Here is a 21806-nt window from a genome sequence, read left to right on the forward strand (position 1 = left end):
CGTAAGACGATTTGTTTTGTGTGTTCCGCTGTTGTACGGCACTACGTTGCCTGGCGGAAGGATCGGGGTTCAAGAGTGGTATGTTAGTCACATGTCCGTCCGCCAGGCAACGTAGTGCCGTACGAAGTAGCGCGAAAAACAAACTTCAAAGTAGCGGTACGCGTTCAGCGGGAGTCGTGGATGATGAGAGGCGATAAACTTGCAAGTTATGCCCAAAAAGCAAGTTATGCCCAACTCCACCGGTGGATTCTGACAGCGTGGAAAAGTGTGAAAACATCCACGATCACCAACGGATTTTGAAGGGCTGGACTGCTGCATGATGGAGAGGAGGACACCGCCACGGCCCTTCTGAGGGTGTTCGACTCTGACACTGACAACGAAGGAGAGAAGAAGAGTGGATGACGAAGCCATCCTGAGCCTGTTTGTATCCGACACTGGAGAAGAGGACTTTGGTGGTTTTAGTGCGCAGGAAGAAGAGAAAGATGGTGGTGAATGACTGACTTTTCTTCTTGTTAAAGCTGTGTCACTTCACCTGAGCCTAAAAGGTAGTCCGAATCTATTTTTCTGGTGTGCTGTAGGCTACTCTTATGTACTACATGTGCAAATATGTACCCATAACTTGTTTTTCAAAATATTAATAAAAGTGATGTCTCCAAACAGCCATCTCTTTCCTGACAATTCCCTTTGTGCATATTCTCTTACATATGATAAGTCAACATTGAAACACCTGCGGCTTTTGGTCAGGTGCGGCTAATGTATGTACAAAACAGGATTTTCCCCTGATTTTAGCTTGTGCGGCTAATATTCAGGTGCGCTTTGTAGTCCGGGAAATACGGTAGTTACCTAGGCTGCTTCATCCATCCTTCCAAGCGAACATGCCCACTGGCCTCTTTAACCTGCAGTGCAGGTGAGTTTGCCTTTTCTCGGCACAGGGCTTCTGAAAAGTGAGTGGCATACTCAGCTGGCAGACCACAGGTGGCTGGAAGACACGGTGAGCATTTGGGATGGCAAATAGTGTGGCACTCTACAATGAGACAAAGAGAAGGATGAAAAATCTGATTGGATTTAGTGAAAAGTTCTTTACCATGCTGAATCTTGTCAATAAAAAAGGCAAGAATACAGAATGGTAGGGATCATCACATTAAAAATATCCAAATTCTATCTATCAACATTTCATTTGTACAGCTGTACATATAAAACATGGAAGGGTACTGTTCTAAAATGCTGATTTGGGAACACATCCAACTTATATATTTTCTAAGATTCACAACACTTGGAAGGCAAGACTGATTCCACCATGTGATGGCGATGCTATAATAACTATTTCCAGTATTTTTGTTAAAGCTGGCCAGTAATGTATCTTCTGAAATATTTTCACATTCAGTCTGCCCAGCTACAGCACAGGATACAGACCTAGACAAGTGGCAGCTTGCCGTCCAAAATGCACAGTGTCCAGGCAGACGGCACACTTGGCAGCCCTCATGTTGAGGCCCACGGTGAAACGATGAGGGATGTTGTGATGCATTCTTTCTTTCACACGATGACCAAACTCTATAAAGCAGTACAAGTAGGCAGTGTAAGGAGTTAGTGAAAATAGGCATAGTCACTTACAGTCTTAATCACTTAAGAGTCAGCAACAGTTAAATGAGATCCAGCTCTTTAAAGCAGTATGAGGCAATCCAAATAATGATTTTTTTCAATGCAGATATTGCATATAAATGAAAGCTCGAGTACCAAAGTAGTTGACTGGAATCAGATTGTGCATGCCAGTGTGCATGGGATGTATTAAAATGTTTCCAGGTGAAAAGGTACCTATCCTACCATATGCTATCTAAATCATGACTCCAGAAATGAGGGGGGGGGGACTTGACTCCTAAAAAAGCCTTTGGTCAAGCTACAGTTAGCCAGTGGACAAGAAGACAGATGTATAATACAGCAATGAGCATGTGGGTGCACAATTTACCACGAGCAGCAGATGAGCACATGTGTGAAGAGACACTGTAGTGGCTGCTAACTTACTTTCAAACGTGACCCTCCTCTTTTCTGTGAGGAGCAACAAGAAAAAGAAAGAAAGGAGAGGAATCTAACAATAGCTAAGTGAAACCAAAAGAACATGGACAGTAAGGAGCTTGAAACACAAAGCAAGTCCAACTTAACCACTCTTATGGATTTGGGCAAATCATTGTTTTAGGCCGGTCTGTAAATACAGACTAAAATAGGGTATAGCAACATTCCCTAAGTACTCCCTAAGCACCTTCTGTATCATAAAAATCACTGTATTAATGGACTCATCAATAATTTGGAAAATACAAATATAGTTATTTTAGGTTTTTCCTAAAGAAGTTTATTAGGAGACTGTTTCTTTATACCTTTGGATGTGATCTATTGAGCAAGCTACACAGCTATGACAGAGTATTCAGCAAATGTTCAGTTTCCATGGTGATCAACAGCATAAAAAGATAATTTTGCTTTGTGATGGTGGAAACCCTGGACTAAAACCAATGATACCTGCCCAGTCCACTGTTGCTTTGCTTTGTGAGACAGACACGAGCAGGATTACAAAGTCAGCTGGATAAATGTCGTAAATGAAACCTAAAACAATGATTTTTGTTGCTTTGTGTCAGCCCATGTTCCTGTTTGGAGCGAGTTCTAGTCTTAACATGTTCTGAGAAAAGTTATCCAACTTTATTTCACTTCATAATCCTGCTTTGTGAAACTGGTCACACATTTAAAAAACAAAACAAAACACAACGTAAACAAGACAAGTGATTGGGGAGTCCATTTATTAGCATAAGGTGGAATGCTCCTGTAAGAAAACTGTACAGCCTCAATTTGGGAATCTGAGGTTCAAATTTGGCTGCATTTAGATGAGCTGTATATTTGTTTATGGTCTGTGTGTGAATGACTAACCTTCAGGTGTAGAGGTCTCCTTGCAGCGGGTGGAGGGGTTAAGCAGGCTGCTGGGGTTGGGCTGATGTTCTGGGGATTTGACAATGGCTGACATGAGGATTTGATGTCGAGCCTGGGCTGGTGTGGAAGGGGCTACATGGTCCTTGAAATGAGCCGCTTTGGGAGTTTGGGAGGAAAAGGAATTATAAGAACACTGTTTGCAAAGACTGAAGGGCTTACTAGAGGGTAGATGTATTTATTTGAACTTTTGTCCTTTTCTGGGATGATCACAATCCAGTGTTGTCTACATAAAATCTTCTGACAGATTTTTAGTCTTGCTACATGGCACTTCAGTAATCACCACACAAACAAAAACTATAAAGACTAAAAACACTCAAGATTTCTGTCCTTACCCTCTTCTCTGAGGGACCGCAGCTCTATCCTCATCTTCTGCAGAGCCTCCTCCAGCTCTGCACACCTTGAGCGCTCCTTCTCCAAAGCTAGTTTCATGTCACTGTACTGCAATGGAACTGCTGGCTGGGCCTGTGGAGCTAATGCCCCATTAGTTGTGGTGCCTACATCTTCCCGCCGCCGCCCAAATATACCCTGCTCAGAGAGGAAACAGTACTCAGTTGGCTTTACCTTGAAGCTGATTATTAATGTAACATGGTTTGTACATAGATTTTGTAAATATTTTCCCACACCTTCTTTTTTTTAGTGGGTTGGTCCATTTTGGCCTGGAGGAAGTCAATGAGTTTAGTCTGCTGGGAGATTGTCCCCTCCATCTTCACCTTCTCATGGGAATATACCGCCTGTAGGCAGGAAAACAAAAGCTCAGAGAAGGAAATACTTCTGAAGACAGCTATGAGAAGAATTTCCACTGGGATTGCATGACTTAAGATTACTTTATCCTTCTTATGCACCGGTATCAGTGGCACTATTTTAATATCCAGCTGGGACTCCTCCTCCCCAGAGACCACAGTATTTTATCTTACTGCAGAGGTTTGCACTGAGCACCTGTATATTCTCCAGCTGGTACTCCAGATCGGTCCTCTCTGTCTTGAGCATGTCGGTTTGGTCCAGAGCATCCTGCAGGCCCTGGGTCAAACGGAAAATGTGGCTCTTCTGGAGGTCCATCTGCTGCTGGAGTTTTGCTTGCTGCATGAACACCAGCACACAAATCTTTTTGGTACAGTTTGCTAACAGCAGCAATAGAGCAATAGTTACAATAAGTAACAACAAGAAACCCAAGTTTCTTAAATATATGTGTATAAATATCATGCAGGTTAATTGACTTTCACTTCCTACCTCTTCCATCAGCCTTTGTTTCAGTTCTCTCTCAGTCTCCAGCTTCTGCTGTAAGCTACGGGCATTCATCTCCAGCATGGCATGTTTCTTCTCCAGATCATTGAGCTGTGAGAACATGTGAGTGCCTGTTAACCTCTAATTCATCCCAGCTACAAGTCAAACCATATTTTTGAAAGATTGAAGCTGGGGTTAAAGTTAGTTCATGGATAACAGACTCACAGTATCAGATAGACTTTCAGCCTTTAGTCTTTGCTCCTTCAAAGCCTGTTGTAAGGCCAAGATCTCAGCCTTATGCTCTTTGACTGCCAGCTCCACTGCCTGGCGAGACTCAGTGCTGCGCTGGTCTGCACGCAGCCTTTGAACACAACAATAAAGTGTTATGACTGTAATACAGTAATTTATAAATAGAAATGACATACAATGACCACTTTCTATGTAATAAGCGTAAGTATAAATTTAAGAATGTCACCTATTCTGCTTCTCATTGTCCAGCAGTCTTTGCATGTCCCTGGAGCGTCTCTCAGCTTGGCTTTTTTCATCTTCCAGAGCTGCTCTCCAAGCCTCCCACTGCCTCTCCTTCTCCAGCAACTCATCGTTTAGGGACTCCAGCTCCACCACCTGCTCCTCCAACATGCTGCATGTGGTCTTCAGTGTCTCAATGTTCTGAGAGCATAAATGAAATAACAGACTGAAGAGAACATCTTTCTCAGCATTTGGCAATACCACGTGATTGTTGTCTCTATTCAATGATCTATGATGCATCATAATAGGTTCTCTGGCCTTGAATATTTCAGACAAAAAATACAAATAAATTGTGTTTTTAAAAAAGTAAATTAAATTCAAAAAGGATTATAAATTGTTGCTTTTTTAATCTGCTGGCAATATTTGAGCAATTAATAATGAATCTTTCTACTCCATCTACTAACCTGTGGTAAGCATCTAATCTTTTAATTTAGGTTTAGACTCTTTCAGAGATACACTCCTTCCTATTCAGCTGCTGGTATGAGATGGTCTCAGCACCGTAAGTGAATGGCACGAAGCTGACAGAAGACACTGACTGCATGCATTTAGTTATCAGAAGGACATTTAGCCTAAACACCCCATACAGCACTAGACAGCAGCAAAAACCATCCATGACATGTAGCAAAAGTGCTAACTTCATTAATTACTTCTAATAAAACCTGGTGACGAGATTGAACAGCAAATTACACTGTGTGCACCGGTTCAAACAGCTGAGCCACACAGAGGCACAGTTTATAAGCTAGTTTAATATTGTCTGATCTGTTTACCAGTGCTGCGTTGTAATGTTTATGGAAGTGTTCCCATAAATACTAGTATATAACCCCTCTAGTTATTAAAACAAGTATAAAAATAGAATTGCCTTGTGCAGAAAACTCTGATCTAATATATTAAGTGTTACTTGGTATGTGTCACTGTCAAATCTCACCTGTAAGTTCATAAAACAGGCTCATTCAATAAGTGTTGTGGCAATATTTCACTGAAGCAAGGCACATGACCATGAAAATGATTTACATCTGAATGACACTCAACATACTGAGAAGCCAGCAATTTGTCTGGAAACGGTTTTTGTTACCTGTTTCTGGTTGTTGAGGTGCATCTCACGGTCAGCCACCTCCCTCCTCAGGCGGTCCACTTCCTGGCTGAGCTGCAGCCGATCCTCTCTCTCATCTGATGCTTCATCAAGCTGTTTGGACAGGTAGAAGTTCTGGCGATTCAACTCGGCGTTCTCCTGACTAAGCTGTGTCAGCTGTTCCTCTAGGTCAGTGATCACCTGAGGAGGCACAAACAGGTAAAGGTTTACACGTGCAAACAAGAACACATTTTAAGGCTTTATGCACAAAACTGGCTGTGTTGTAATAATTCTAACTCCAATTTTTTTCATTTCATGATGTTCAAAATGTTTTCAATTGGTGAAGTTTAGAACTCGACTATGTAATATGTGCAGTATGCAGTTTAGCATCGTCTTGCTGAAATATGCAAGCCCTTCCCTGGAAAAGATATTGACTGGATGGGAGCATATATATTTTCTAAAACCTGTATACACCTGTCAGTACTGAAGGTGTCTTTCTAGATGTGCATGGTGCCAATTCTACAAGCACTGATGCACTCTCATTCCATTAGAGCTGCAGCCTTTTGAACTGAGCGCTGGTAACAAGCCAGATGGTTCCTCTCCTCTTTAGTCAAAATGACATGAAGTCCATGTTTCCCAAAAAGAATTTTACATTTTGATTTATCTGACCACAGAACAGCTTTCCACTTAACCTCAGTGCATTTTAAAAGAACTTTGGCCCAGAGAAGACGTCAGCGTTTCTGGATCATGTGCATATATGACTTCTTTGCATTACAGAGCTTTAACCTGCATTTGTGGATGGCACGGTGAACTGTGATCATAGACAGTGATTTATAGAAATGTTCCCGAGTCCATGAAGAGATTTCTGGGAGGGAATTGTATCTGTTGCTAATGCAGTGCTACCTCATGGCACAAAGATTACAGGCATCGAATTTTTATCTTCAGTCTTGTCTCTTGCACACAGAAATTTCTCCAGATTCTCAGAACATTTTGATGATATTATGCACCATAGATGACAAGATATTCATAGTCTTCACATTCAATACTAATTAAGATTCTTATATTATTTGTAGGTGCGAGTTTTGGCAAATTGGTGAATCTCTGTCCATCTTTACTTCTGAAAAACTCTGCTTCTCTTGCTACCCAATCTGCTGCCACTTAATTAACTGATTTAGTTTCAAAACGTACCTCAAATATTTCATGACACAGTAAAATGTTACAGTTTAAAGATTTAAAGTTTTCTATATTCTGTTGGGAATAAAATAGAAAATTTATGAGATTTCCAAATCTTTGCATTCTGTTTTTAATTTCTATCATCACAACTTCTTTGGAAGTGGGATTGTAATAGCACAGCTGTAGTGAGTATAATTTACAGGTGTAATGAGTACAGTGACAGCAAGTCATTTCCAGTCAGAGAAATAGGAAACATATTTTTGGCACATATGAACCACAAAACTGTTGTTTCACTTTAAATGTAACATAATAAGAATTTGTTTCTATTTTAACTCCATGACAAATAGTGGTGCAACGGATCAAAAATCTCATGGTTAGGAGATTTTAAGTCACGGATCGGATCAATTTTCGGATCAGCAAAAAAGAAAAAAATTTAACATGTGATGCCTAATAAGTAACACATTTACTTATTGAAGTATTTTTTGCCTGTTAAAAACTCATTCCACGCAATTATTAAAAATAAAATCATGGTACAATATAGGGCAGTACAGTCTTTGTATCTACCACTCAATTCAATTCAATTTTATTTATAAAGCGCCAAATCACAACAACAGTCACCTCAAGGCACTTTATATTGTAAGGTAGGCCCTACAATAATACATACCGCTCATTATATCGCACTCCGCTGTGATATAATGAGCTGTCACGGTCACGTAGCTTTCCGTTGCCCTGGAGGTCCACCCATTTGTAGTAGTTAGGGCAACAGAAGATGCCTGGGACAGTTCAGCCATAACTTTAAACTTTTCCTGCTCATACATGCTTGGAACGATCTTGCCACTAAAGTGGACGCGCAACGGGATATCATAGCGTGGCTCAAGCACGTTCATCAGTTTAAACCCCTTGTTTTGCACAACGGAATACGGCCTCCCGTCTGCAGCTAAACACCCCAATAGCTTTTGTAATAGCTTTAGCCCGGTCGGATTGGGCAGCAAAGGGCTGCTTAAATACCGCAAACTCCTCTGCTCCTCCACTTGGACCGCTAGCGCTGGCCATAACTATGCTTGTCAGACCCAGCACGCGCACCATACACATACTTTTTTTTTCCCTTTTCTTCTGTGGAGTGGGATCGGTTCGGATTACGGATCAACCGTGATCCGTTGCACCACTAATGACAAATAAGATAATTTGTTGAAGACGATAGATGGACATGTACATCTTACATTTACAGTACATTTTTAAAAAGAACTGCACAAATTGGAAGCTACCTAACAGTTGAATTAAAGTAGTCTCAGCACTACTCAGAGGTAACTGAAGTAATGTGTTGGCTGCGCATCAAAAAGATTTTTGTCTTCGTGACAACTGTAATGGCACCCTTTATAAAAAATAAAACAAAAACAATTCACCAGTAAAATGCTAACAGAGTGCTCTCCACAGCAAGCTGCATTTTGCTGCCAAAGATTGATTCAGTAGACTACATTGTTACATTAGAACAATCTTTTGCAGCTACACATGAATCACTATATATTCAAGGGTCTTGTGAAACCTTTGAAGAATTTTATCTCCTGCTGCTGAAAGCACAGACAAAAGGCTGTGGAATCACTTACTGAACAACTGTCTCTTAAGGCATCAAACTTCCGCTGAATATCGTCTCTGTGGTTCTGGAAGAAGAGCAAATGAAAAGAAAAAATACAAGCAAATCTGAGTATGCATAATGTGTAATCGTAAAGAATGCCATTCATACTAACAGCACTATAAAAAAAAAGTTATTATTGTATTAATAATACAGGCTTATATCCATATATAGGAAATGGTGAATACCACCATTGCTTTGGGTGACTGTGATTGCATACATGTATGCTTCCTCTTGCTCGTCTTACCCTGAGGGCTGTGATCTCCTCCTCAGCCTCAGCAGTTGTCTCTTCCAGCTCAGTCTTAGCTTGCTGCAGCTGACTCTCTAATGCAAGACGTGCAGCCTGTAGGCTGCTGATTTGGGACTCACGCTCCTGGAGGGACAGGGTCAACTCTGACACCTGCCTCTTGATCTCCAGTTTCTCCTCTTCATGTTCTAGGCCCATCTACAACACAGAGAGGGTTAGTGTGAATACTGCGTTGATATTGAACAAATTGAACCTTTAACACTTTGTATTTGAATATCATTTTCAGCATAACTTTAACCTTAATCACATTGTTAGGAAAGCAGAGTGCTACTAATGAAAGACTGCTGGAATTAATATGCACTTTTAGTTAATCTCAGGTTCTGCACTTCTTACTGGCAAATACAGAAATTCAGTCTGCTGAAAAATACACAAGGGTTCATTTAGCTGTTTCATAAGTGTTTGACAGATGGAACGGCCGATCACAACTGAAGTACATATTTGTGTGTGTGAGGACAGTGTGTATGTGTTTAAGCGAGGGTGCAGAGAGGCCAGTAATTAGTGCCAATCTGTGTATCATGTCTCAGTAGCGAAGACCGTGTGGAGGTAGAATATGACATCCAGTCAGCAGGCTGTCGACCAGGAGCGTCGACAGAGAAGCACACTGGGGGTGAGAGCGTTCAGAAGAAAGGGGGCATTGTGTTCCTCAAAATTAAGCCGGGACTTCTTTTTATAGAGCAGATTTCCAATGGGTTCATAAAGACATCATGAAATTGAGGGGTGCGCTTCTCAGTGACTGAAAACATTACATACATACGAGTATAACTTGAGTTTAATGCTTGCAAGCAATTATCAGTCATCCAGTTTGAGGGTAAAATGTTGACTGTCCATGCCAGAACTTCTGGTCCTGCTTCATTTTCTTATGGTTTAGGATTTTATCAGTTGTTAGCTAATAAACAGCACTGCTCCAGAGATAATACAGGAAGAGAACTGCAATTTTGTAAAGAGTGCCATTACAGATCTGTTTTTAATTAGCCGTTTATCTGAAAAGCATCTGAGCTCGCTTGCTGATCAGCTGCCCTAATCCCTTTTGTGGATAGTAAGGCTACACTGTGTGTCGGCTAAAGTGAATTAGTTAATCTTGAGCTTGAACAGATTTTGCACTGTCTCTCGGTCTCCTGTTGCCTCACCTCCCGCAGCCTGCTCTCCAGCTCCAGCAGCCGGGTTCTCTTGGTTTGCTCCTGTTGACTCATCTTCTCCAGATGTTCCTCTAGTTTGGCATTTTGGGCCTCAAGCTTGCCTGCCTGAGACTCCAAATAAAACTTTTGCTGTCGAAGCTCTGAGATCATTTCTTCCTGGGCTTTCCTGACAAAAATACAAACAAATGCCAATTATATCTCCTGTTTTGAATTTATATTCGTAAAACAAAAATTGGAGCTTAATGTGTAAACAATTTAATCTCAGTGCAGCAATTTAAAACATCGGTACCTGCCATTAGACTAATTATTATCTTAAAAATCAATATTAGACAGAAATTTAGAGTCTGTGCATCTCTAATTATATTAAACAAGCGTGATATGATGTAAAATATAAAGAAAAGCACAATGCAATCATTTTCATTCTATTAAATGTGCAAATTAATTTCACATTATTTACATTAATTGCTTTTTTTTTCAAATTTGAAATTAATGTGAATAATGTAAACCTGATATTTCCTTGAAAACACTACAAAGCCGAGTTATCAAATGTTGAACCTGAGAAGCATATTTAATAATATAATAAGCATATTTTTCCCCCGTGCTGCAACAACGCAGTGCAGGAAAATATTCCATTCGCGCTGCAGGCAAAAGCGCAGGCAGGCCAGAGTTTTATAATTTTATGGCAGAGCTATGCTGGAGTAATGCACACAAAATGTAGTTTGCCATGTTCTTGCTGAAGTTAGCAAGGCCTCCCCTTAAAAAGATGTAATCTGGCATTGTATGTTGCTCCAAAACTTTATCTTTCCTCTTAAGTAGAATAAAGCGTGCATGGTTATTATTCTTGCCATTTTACACCCAAAAGCAGTGCTTCTTGTTTATATGCATTTACTTTTCCAAGTTGTAATGTGCATTCATGGATTAAAAAGCTTATTTGAAGTCCTCCTTAGCTTAGTTTCACAACTATAATGTTTATTTCAGTCTTGATGCTTGCATAGAGAAATTCCTCAGGATTATCTAAAAATATTATGTGTTGTAGATGACATTATATTGAGAATTGCTGATTAATTTGCTCTTTCTGTTCACTTTTTACCTTCTAAAGACTCTGGCATTGCTTGTATTGTACTTAGTTATTACCTACTGCTACTTAATATCAGTATGTTATTTGAAATATGTAACTGGTATAGAATTGAAACTAAGAAAATATTTTAGCGTTTAAAGTCATCTTTGTACCATTTTGAATTAAATAGCATTCAAATGGTTAGTAAGCTGTTGAATTCTGTTTTTGTAGAGCAGACTAACTTCTTTGGTAATAGGTTTGTATATTCTATTAAGACTACATGAAAAATGCATTTCCTGTACTTAATCTTAAAGATGACACAGTATACACACAGCGGGGACAGATCAGCCATGTTGCACAAAGATGTAAGTGCAGTCAATGTGTGTGGACACACTCATCAAAGCACAGTGTGGGCAGAAGGTCTAGTTAACTCACATATTCTTCTGGGTGTAGATGCTGCTGTTAGCAGCCAGCTTGTTAGCCTCTGACAACTCAGCGATGCGCTGCTCCAGGTTCTTCATCTTTGAATCCATAGCATTAATGGTCTTTGGGAAAGAAGAAAGCGCAAAAACATGCTGTAGATCACATCCCAACACAAGGATATATTCTCCACTGACTGATAACCAGATTCGGGCTAGAATATGGGACATTCACATTTTTTTTTTAAAGGTAGAAAAACCTTTTACTTCAGAAAAATCCTATTAGAGACTATTAAGGTGTTGCCTGAGTCGTCTACTGTCAATGTCAGATGACTACCTCTAAAAGCTTCTTAACTGCCTCAAGTCTACCATATTAACCAGATTAGAACTTGAGCCCAGCCTTTATAGTGCAACATGAAGGATACTCTAATTTAATCTGTCTTTTTAACCTGTACATTTCAAAACAAAACAAAAAAATCACTACTATAGTACTATAACAAATTATGGTGTAAAACAAAAAATTATATTTGTCTAATCCTTAAAATAAACGCATAAGAGACAGCCTATACCCAATGAGATTAGATTGGGAATGCTTAGTATATGTAAAAGGGAATAAAATACTTTAAGCAGCCGATAAATTGCATATATTGTTTTTCTTTTAATATCACAAAAGTTAAAAAGTTACCTTTACTCGTTTTAAATATGGCTTTGTGTCAACCTGAGTATAAAATTTACAGCAAATGCCTGAGATGATATGAGGTTTTGTTGCCTTACTGCTTTCTGTTCACTGATGAGTTTACAGTTCTCCCTTGACTCCTCCTCCTGCTGCGCCCTTCTGGCCTCAAGGCTCTCCTTGTCAGCCAGGTCTGCTTTCATCTGGGCCTCAAGAACCTTGATGAGCGAGAACCAGTGAATAAATCCCGTTTTAATTTGACACATTGCTATTTAGATTTCAGCCTCCCATGTGAAGCAGTCATTCAATGATATGGTTGTAAATTTATAACCTGACGTGGAAATATTAATTAGTGTGGTGTCACATCTCACCGTAAGACATGTGACAGCTCTGATTTAATCCAAAGCTACACTTATTTGAAATGTCAGGACTGACTAAAACTGACTGGAGCAAACATATATGCTAATATTTCTTTAAAATATCTACAACAGTCTGAGAAACATTAAGCTGACTCACTTTGATCTTGTCTTCATAAAGCCTTTCCTTTTGAACCAGTTGCGTTTCCATCCTCTGGGCAGTTGACTGGGCATCCCTCAAGTTTTCCTCCAGTTCCTGGACAAATTACAGTTGTAAATGGATAAATCTAACATGATGGCCACAGATAAAAAAACAACTACATTTTAACAAATATAATAATTTATAGGCATATACACACAAATTCTGTATTACATACAAAGAAAAAAAATGCTAAAACACAGATGAAGCAGATGAATTAAAAACTAGGCAAAATGCTCTACTGCACCAAAAACATTACAAAAGAAACTTGCATGGAAAAGCTGGAAATCCACAAGTCGACTGCAGTGATGCCTGCTCATGCTGACACTGGTAAAATCATGAATATGTTAAAGCCTATTTATGTACCAATACTGGATGACTAGTAGCCATTTGTGATGGCTCAGCTATCTAAGTGAAGAGTATGTAGTGTGTACATGTATGTTCTCCGATATCTGTTGAGGATAAATGGACAGAGGGCTGGTTGAGTAGGCAGTGGGGTGAAGTTAGGGGTGGAGTGATGGAGAGTATTAGCAAGTCTTATCTGTAGCTCTCACCAGGATCTTTTCAGCCATCTGCTGAATCTGTTGGGATTTGGTCTGAATGTCATCCTTCAGCTTATTTTCCCGACGCTCAACCATCTCCAGCCTTTTTACCTGATTCTCAAGTGTCTTCCTGCCCTCCTGCTTACACAACAAAAACGTAGCAAGGCTAATTACACAGAAAATTGTAGGGTAGTCCAACTGTCAAAAAGGTTATTTAACATAGGACTAGAAAGCATTAGCATTAGCAGGTCAGTCTGGTACCTCCGTCTCCCTAAGACGGCGTTTTAAAGTGTCACTAGAGTCGGTTTTGCCTTTCAGGCGCTCCAGATCTCGTTCCAGCCGCTCTTTGGCCTGCCGAACATTCTGCAGCAGCTCTGTGGCTTCTGTGCTCGCTTTCACTGCCTGGGGAAAAAATCAGGAGGTCAAAGGTTGTTAGTAGATCCCCAGACAAACATATTGATATGCTTGTGCAATTTCTGCCCACTAGGACAAAGAGAAAACATAACAAACCAAAAAAAAAAAAAAAGCAATTCTGCTGAATAAATAAGGAACAACAGCAGAAATGGCTGCACAGCTTCATCCTGGATACATACACATATAATAGTGGTCTTTTTTTGTTGTTGTTTTTTCCTTTTTCAGATAAATAGGAAAGATTACAAAATCCAAAGTCTTTAGTAATTTAAATGTAGGTAAAAAACAAGCAACACAAAAAACAATGAAAGACAGTTGTGAAAAAACCTACCTTGGACAGTTTGTCTTGGAGCTCCTGAATCTTCACCTGCTGCTCAGAGTTTGTCTTAAGGGAATAAAAAACAATTTAGAAAGTGAAAAAAAAAAATCAAACTTTGGGGTAAATACAGTTCTGTAAGCTCTGTACACATTTTTGAAAAAGGAAGAAAACCTTTTCAAGTTTGGAGAGAAGCTCCTCCACTTCAGCTTTTCCCTGCTCTTTTGCCTAAAAACATTAACAATATGATAAGAATTGAGCATAAATTCATCCTGAAATATTTGATTCACATGAGTAAAAACAGCTTGGATCCAGAAATTACTAATGATGGAAAGAGAATGAATAAAAACCTATTTGATATTTACTGCAATATCCTACAATAAAGTGTATGAGGCCCTTTCTCTGATTTATAGTATGCATATTATCATTCATTTATTCTGCAAGAGGGTAAGGACAGCAGCAGAGAAAGCACTTTTCACACATTTTTTCTTCTGAAGGATCCCTCCCCTGTTTTTAGGTCAGCAGGGAGATGTAATCACTACAGCAGTGCACCCTGGGTCTGCTCTGGGATCTCCTCACAGTCTGCCATGCCCAGATCACTTCCAAAGGGAGGCATTCTGGGCCCTTCCAAACCACACGACTGTACCGATTCAAATGAGACTAATAGTTTTTATCATCAACAAAACTGTCAAATATTAAACTCTTGATATCCAAGTAAAATGCCCCCAAACTAGGAAATGCAGTTCACTTGAATCCAACTGTATTTTATGATCAAAAGCCAAAACAGAAATCATCTTCTCTGTAAAGTGACACAGTCATGTTCATAATTCATGAGTTGTGCAACTTGTAGTTTCATTCCAATCCCTCTTAACAGGTTTGTGCTTTGCTTTTTAGAGCAGATCAAAAATACAAAGCACAAAGTGTTCCTGTTATTTGGTTCAATTTAGATTTAGACATGACATGAACTATAAACATATATGGTGAAAACATATACACATTTACATACCTTCTGGATCCTTTGTTGGTATTCCACAGCTTTTCTTTTGAGCTCCTCACTTGTTTGTCTCGAGTCTCTAAGTTCAGCTTCATAGAGGTCGCTGCGACGTCGGGCAGCGGAGAGATCCTCCTCCAGCTGCCTGATGGTCACCTGCATCTCCTCCAGCTGGGCATGGTACTCCTGACGTTAATAAGCACAGAGTGGTTAACACAATTAATTAAATTAAACATAAAATTTACTGTAAAAGCAACCACATGTTATGCAAGCTAAATAATGACCAGATCCAGCTCCTCAGTTGGGTAGAACGAAAATTCTTTTGTACAGATTTAATTTTCACCTCAGTTCAATTTATAATTTTCAATTAAAATCATGAATTTATATTAAAAAGTGTAAACACTGTGTATCATCTCCCTAATTAAAGGGTCGATGAATCTGTAGATTAATGATCAAGTCGCCACTTTTGTACCTTGCAGTTATGCCATCTGCAGGAATGACCTTTGAGCGCTAAGGACAAGGGAGTCCTTAGAGGGAAAGCCCTCCCTGTGTGACAGGGACACACTGAGAGGAAAAGTAATCTCATCCCTTTTTCAAGGACTCCACTATCAGTTACAATGGTACAAACAACACCGTGTCAAATAATTTCAACAAAAAACAGTATGCATATGCAGTTTAAAGGCATTTTTCCCCATTTCACTAGACTGTTTTATTATAAATACCATGAAGTGTCCATGAAATAATTCTTCATCTGCCCCACATCATTATCATGATGAGGAGGAGGATTCAGAATCATTTAAATGAGAAAATTTACATACTTGCTCCTTAATTTCTTGCAGCTTGTTGCTCTGTTCGCGTATGTCGTGCAGCAGCTGCATGGCCTTGTCATCCTCTCTAGAGACTTCCACTCGTGCCTCCTCCAAGCTTCGCTTTAGGCTCTGCAAACAAATACGTGTTTCAGACTAACACAAAGTGCACTAAGATTTAGAAAATAAAATAAGTTAGTTTACAGTATTCTACCCTTCTTTTTTTCAACTACTTAAGCTCTAGGCTACCGTCTGACATTTCCAATTGAAAAAACAACCCACAATTTCATCAGTAAAAGCTGCAAAACTTCAAGTTGTATAACAGACACTTAAACAGGAATTTTTACAGAGTTTTTTTATTACAAGGCTAGAGGGAGTTTCAAAAAAAACTATGGCCAATAGTGCCATCAACATTTCTGCTAAATCAAAACCCAAGTTTGAAAGGAAACACTTTGTTTGTTTAACCTGTTCTAAAAGTTGTCAACTGCAACTCTACCATACTTAGTACAACAGAACTTAAACCCATATAGCATTGTCATGCTTAAGTCATTATTGTATGCCTCAGTGATTGTACTACACTTGCAGTCTTCATGAAATGGTAGATGCATTTTTATAACAGATGGAAAGCCTCCAGGGTAGAAGAGGTTAATTCAATAAAACACAAATGGACATGCTGGTAGTACAGTATGACTCACGCTGCACTCAGTAATGTAGGTGGCAAGGTCTTGCTCCAGGATACTCCGCTGAGTCTCAGAGGCCTTCAGCTCCACATCCTTCTGGTGGAGCACTGACTCCAGGTCAGTCATCTTACGCTGGAACCTGGAGATTTCCTGCTCCATCTGAACACAGCAGTGAAAACATCACTTATTTAAAATCTTCACCTGAAGGTTGATTAACATTGCTGGTTTGTGTCCCAGCTGTCTTCTGCCTGCGTCAGAAGTATAAGGTACTTAAAGTGGCTATTTACTTCACTATAAATAAGGAGTCCATTAGCTGTAAATGATTTTTCTAACAAATGGCCAACCAAGAATGCTTTAAAACGAGTAAGCTGCTATGTTTTTCACACTACAAAATGAACTTGGCTCATAACAGCACCAACAGACGCTTCCTTGATCTGTGTTAGGCCAGTCAGCCAGAATAAACACAAGAAATCTGCTAATAAAATCCAGAATAATGAAGTGATGTTGCTCAAAACAAAGTTTCAAACTATGGAAGTCCAATTTCACAGTTTGTCTAAAAATAAAAAGCCTTCTTTCCAGAATATGTTAATGTTATTTATTTGCTTATCAAAGGAGCATTTTGAGTTTGCCAAAATAACAGAGACAGAAGACAAAATATACTGCGGATTTACTAAATTACGTTAAAGCTGAAAGCTTTGTTAACAAAGGTTTGTGAAAAAAACAAAACAAAGAATGAGAGCCAAAACAGGCTGTAAATGCTCACCTTGTGACATTTGTCTTGAGTTTCTTGTAATTCTTTGCTTTTAAGGTGCAGTTTCTTTTCCATTGAGTTGGTCTTAGCAGGAGAGTTGAGGCCTGCAGACACTGACCTGGGGCAACAACATTTACAGAAATTCTTGAAACATTAATATTTCAACAATCAAACTGGCGCACATGATTTGAAATGTGCATTGCAATAATTTTTATTTAAACACAGAGACATATCCACTCTAACTAGGGGCAATGTTTTCTCTCTGGCGAGCGAGTTCCTGTCAACCTCTTTATAATCAACAGACCAGAGAGCACAAAATGCTTCAAAAATCTTCCTTTTGTGCAACAAACTATGACCAAAAAAAAAAAAAAATCAATTAAAAATGCAACCAATGATTCGAATAATCAGTCAGACTAATGAACAAGAATGGGACTCGGCTGGCAGTCTTATATTGCCACATAAGGACACAACACATAACAGCAAGGCCTACAGTCATTGTATCTGTAATGAAGTCGGTCAAAACGCAGACACAACACCCACACTTCATAAACGAGTAACAGAAACCAGGAGCATAAAAGCTGACTCAACCTTCCCTTTGGAGTTGGCGAATGAAGAATATCTAGTAATGACAATTATTCTTTTGACAACAGAACAGCTGAGCAATTTTTATGCAGAGCAATATATATTTTTTTTTTCCTGCTGCAGTATGATTAGGACAAAACAGACGGCATGAACAAAATGGACCTGCAGACCCGGGAATGTTTGCCGTTAGCCTGACAAAATAATTTGACAGGAGAATTTGGGATATGCTGTTGCGTGGGGCTGGTCTCCAGAAGACTCAGTGTGAGTACAATACACTCTTTTTTTGTTGTTATTTGTATAAGGTAATGTTCCATTTTGTTTCCATTCTCTGCAGCAATCGAGAGCACTAAGTGAATTTTTCCCATTTTGCTGACCAGAGACAAGGCAACTATGAATAGAGGTCCTCTAAATAAATGAATGAATCTGTATGAATGAGTTCACAAACACTGCAGAAGGATCTTTAATAAAGTTGACTCAGACTGAGTCACAGTGTTAAAAATAATCAGAAAAGCAAGCACTGCTCCCTTTGCCTCTCTGCACCGAGAAGCATCCCCCTGAAACACACACACACACACACCATATATACAGTATACAGAAAAGTGTGTACACACACACACACACACACACACACACACACTTGGCTCATACTGCTGAAACAAAAACAGCAACACCCTAGGCAGTTCTTTTTCACAGGCCTCTAGATTAAACAGAAGCATTTCAGCCAGATGCCAATTAAAAATTGATGTTAGACATCAAAATTCAAGTGGGAGATGGGGGGTGGGTGGGTTTTTGTACAGATAATGTGGCCATTTAAGTAATTAGCTGGAGATTTTTGCTTGAGTTTCAGGAAGCATAGGTAATACTTTAATAGCGCTAAACATAATGTGGCCATGAAGAATTTAAGTATTTAAAAGAGGGAAAATGTTAGACCACTCTTTCCACTGAGGAATGGGAGAGCTGTCATGTTTTTGAACTGTGGAGGAAAAAGAAATGAGTAACCAGTGCAAACTGCATTATTGAAGAGACTCAGAAAGACAATGACACAAAGAAAGTTAGAAGGCTTAGCAGCACTCATCAGGTACACAAAAGGATGGATAACAGTCATGTACACTGAAGGAAGAAACAAACACACATAATACTAACAAGCAGTGTGATGAAAACAAGGCAACCTCTGGGGAAATCTTTTGTAGGACATGCAAAATTCCCAATAACAATTTATTTTTTCAATTTGTGCTTAAAATAAAATCACACACACACACACACACACACTAATGTGTATGTGTGTATATATATATATATACACACACACACATAATTTTTTTTCTCTGTTTTTAATATAAGTGCTAGAAGACTCTTCTTCTCCTACCATTGCCAACATTCTTTTGGTCATTCATGTGGTACATGTCCTGGGGCAGTTTGTTCAAAAAAAAAAAAAAAAAGGGTCCCCCATGAAAAGCTTTGACCCTGATGGCACTGTAAATGGCGGGAATTCAGTACAAACACAAATTTCTTTTCCAAAAGCCCATGAATGTCCTCAATGGATTTCCTACATACTGTGTGTGTGTGTGTGTGTGTGTGTGTTGCCAAGATACCTTGTAAGACAAAAATCATAGCCTACATTACAGGATTACATTTGACGCCAACGAAGGAACAATGGGCACCCATATACCTTTACCCAGTATCGGTAGATATTTGGCACGATGTTGGATGCCTGACCAGACAGACTGACCTAATAACACCTTTTTATGTCCAGCTCCAAACAGGCAAAAACAGATATTTGTAAACTGTAAATACTGCACATGTTGTATTAACCATCTCAGAATTTCCTTAATCCAGCCAAAAATCCTAACAATGTCATTTTTTATGGGTGTTTAGTATGATTTTCCGACACTATACCACAGACAGCTTCTTATAAATTTGAGGCAAGTTTTTAAGAGGATTTTGCTGTTAAGTTTTTACTAATGAGGAGTGAGACAGACAAGTTCAAAAAGGAGAAGAAAAAACAAACAATAGCAGGAACCCCCAAAACAGATGATTAGCATTTCATTATGCCTGGCTCTAGGTTCATTTCTCTTTCCTATTTGGCATTGTAATGAATAATGTGTACACGGATATGCATGCTCCCACACACGCAACACAATTCTGACACATTTTATGAACACTGAGCTCCTCTTAATCAAATGCAGCATAGAAAATGACTGGCTTCTGTTAAAAACCTTGAACAGATGACTGATGGTGTAACAGCAAGGCGACTTAGACATTAGAAGAGGGAGAAATAACAGGAGGAGATGAGACGGGTAAAGATGGGGGGTGGGGACAGGGGAAAAAAAACAAAAAAAAAACAACAAACCCCCCCCCCCCACACACACACACACAAAAAAACATCACGGTTGTAACCATAGAAATAATTCTCTCCCCCAATCTGAGCTCTCATCCTTTTTCCCAGTCTAATCTGCTAATGCTTTTTCTCCATTTCTGTTGCCGCTGCTGTCATGATCTGCAGTCTCCAGCACCATTAACCTGCGAGAGCACTAGCATGGGGCTGCAAGAACAAAAACCCATCCTCTTGCTTTATTATCAGGGGTTAAGAAGCCAAACACAATTAGGTATAATTACAGTCCCAAAACCCATGCCGTAAAAGTCAGGAGCCTATTACGCTTCACAGTAACAGAGAAGGCACAATAACAGCAGTGAGGGTGGGAGTGTGTCTATGTGTGGGGTTCCACTTCTCAGCAAACCTCATCGGCACACTCAGCCGCATACCAATCAGTCGATGGCAAGATAACACCAGCTAACATCCTCTGAGCCATTCATTTGATCTATCTGCGCACTGGATCACTTACGTGTGATCTGAAGGTACAAAAACAAGAAGTCAGTAGGAGAGAGCACCACAGAACAGGGGGATCCCTCCCTTTTCTCATTCCTTGTCTGACACAGCATATAGCCAAACCCTTTTTGGCCCCAACAGGCACAACACTAATGACAGGGACAATACCAACTGCCCTGGGCACCATGCTAGGTCACCTGAAACAAGGCTACCTGGAAATTGTTGCCGTGGTAATGAGGAGACTAATGGCAGAACAGCATTCAGTACTAGCATGGGGTCTTTACCAACAAAAGGTATTAGAAAGGTGCATGCAAAAGGTCTCTGCATCGTCTAAAGGAAAAACAGGCTTTAGTCTACTTTGAATGATCCCAACAATGACTAGTAAACAGGTACCACTTACTCAGTTTTGGCCAACAGTATCAACGCTCTGCTGAAGAACCAGCCTAGAAAAGGCAGATCCTGGCCCTGGAAGCCCGCCGGCAGAGCTCCTTGCTGGGCTGCTGAGGCTGGCCAGGGGGCTGCCTGCTCCGGTTCCTCAAAATTAGAGGTGTCATCTTCAGCATGCAACGCAGGAACGAAAGGCGGGAGAACTGCAGGGGAAGAGCATGAGAGGTGGGAATAAGAGAAAGGGCAAGGGAAAAAGGAAGCCGCTATGAACAAGGTACTTAAAAACAAAAAATGTAAAAAGAAATAAAAAAAATTAAAAAATTAAAAAAAAACACAAGGAGAAAGGGGAGAGAAAGGAAGGGAGGAGGAATAGAGAGCGGAGAGCGGTGGGAGCCTAGAGAGCAGTAAGTCGCGCGTTGATGCACATGCTGCCTCTGTCCCTCCCTCCTCTCTTTCGCGCTCTCTCATACACACATGCTCACTCACTCTCTCACTGCAGCAGAGCAAGCTAATCAGCTGGACCCAAAGCTGATGCATAAAGCTCTATCCGTGCTCAGTTGTGAATAAACAAGGATGATATTTTTAATGCAGACATTTGTACAAATATGTATTTTGAGGTTTTTTTGCTACTACTCAAACAAAATCAATTAACGAAGAGAAAAATAAATAAAGAAAAACTATCAATCTCAACACTTTATCATAGACAAACAGCTGTCAGTGCTAAGAGGAAACCATGGGCATAGTAATGTTATATAATTACTTTATAATGGGGGGG

General features: G+C 39.8%; 1 protein-coding gene across 8 annotated transcripts in view; it reads right to left on the minus strand.

The window, feature by feature from the left end:
• Positions 1-21806, minus strand: part of cita (citron rho-interacting serine/threonine kinase a) — a 38867-nt gene that overhangs the window by 9493 nt on the left and 7568 nt on the right. For 4 of the 8 annotated variants that reach the window (XM_005918616.3, XM_005918615.3, XM_005918614.3 and 1 more), the window contains 26 exons: positions 21045-21234; positions 17248-17353; positions 16500-16643; positions 15817-15936; positions 15014-15184; positions 14182-14235; positions 14023-14076; positions 13542-13682; positions 13293-13421; positions 12700-12795; positions 12285-12401; positions 11527-11636; positions 10026-10200; positions 8839-9036; positions 8566-8619; positions 5792-5989; positions 4667-4860; positions 4417-4552; positions 4198-4302; positions 3907-4047; positions 3594-3701; positions 3303-3495; positions 2911-3066; positions 2020-2043; positions 1414-1551; positions 844-1024 (listed from right to left, as the gene is read on the minus strand). In XM_005918616.3, coding sequence (XP_005918678.1) covers positions 844-1024; positions 1414-1551; positions 2020-2043; positions 2911-3066; positions 3303-3495; positions 3594-3701; positions 3907-4047; positions 4198-4302; positions 4417-4552; positions 4667-4860; positions 5792-5989; positions 8566-8619; positions 8839-9036; positions 10026-10200; positions 11527-11636; positions 12285-12401; positions 12700-12795; positions 13293-13421; positions 13542-13682; positions 14023-14076; positions 14182-14235; positions 15014-15184; positions 15817-15936; positions 16500-16643; positions 17248-17353; positions 21045-21234 — 3433 coding nt within the window. The remainder of the gene's footprint in view (positions 1-843; positions 1025-1413; positions 1552-2019; positions 2044-2910; positions 3067-3302; positions 3496-3593; positions 3702-3906; positions 4048-4197; positions 4303-4416; positions 4553-4666; positions 4861-5791; positions 5990-8565; positions 8620-8838; positions 9037-10025; positions 10201-11526; positions 11637-12284; positions 12402-12699; positions 12796-13292; positions 13422-13541; positions 13683-14022; positions 14077-14181; positions 14236-15013; positions 15185-15816; positions 15937-16499; positions 16644-17247; positions 17354-21044; positions 21235-21806) is intronic. The other 4 variants (XM_014332499.2, XM_005918617.3, XM_014332498.2 and 1 more) reach the window with 3 other exon arrangements.

The sequence above is a fragment of the Haplochromis burtoni genome, unplaced genomic scaffold (assembly GCF_018398535.1).
Source record: "Haplochromis burtoni strain Fernald_Lab_line unplaced genomic scaffold, NCSU_Asbu1 Contig_32, whole genome shotgun sequence".
Classification (NCBI taxonomy): Eukaryota; Metazoa; Chordata; class Actinopteri; order Cichliformes; family Cichlidae; genus Haplochromis; species Haplochromis burtoni.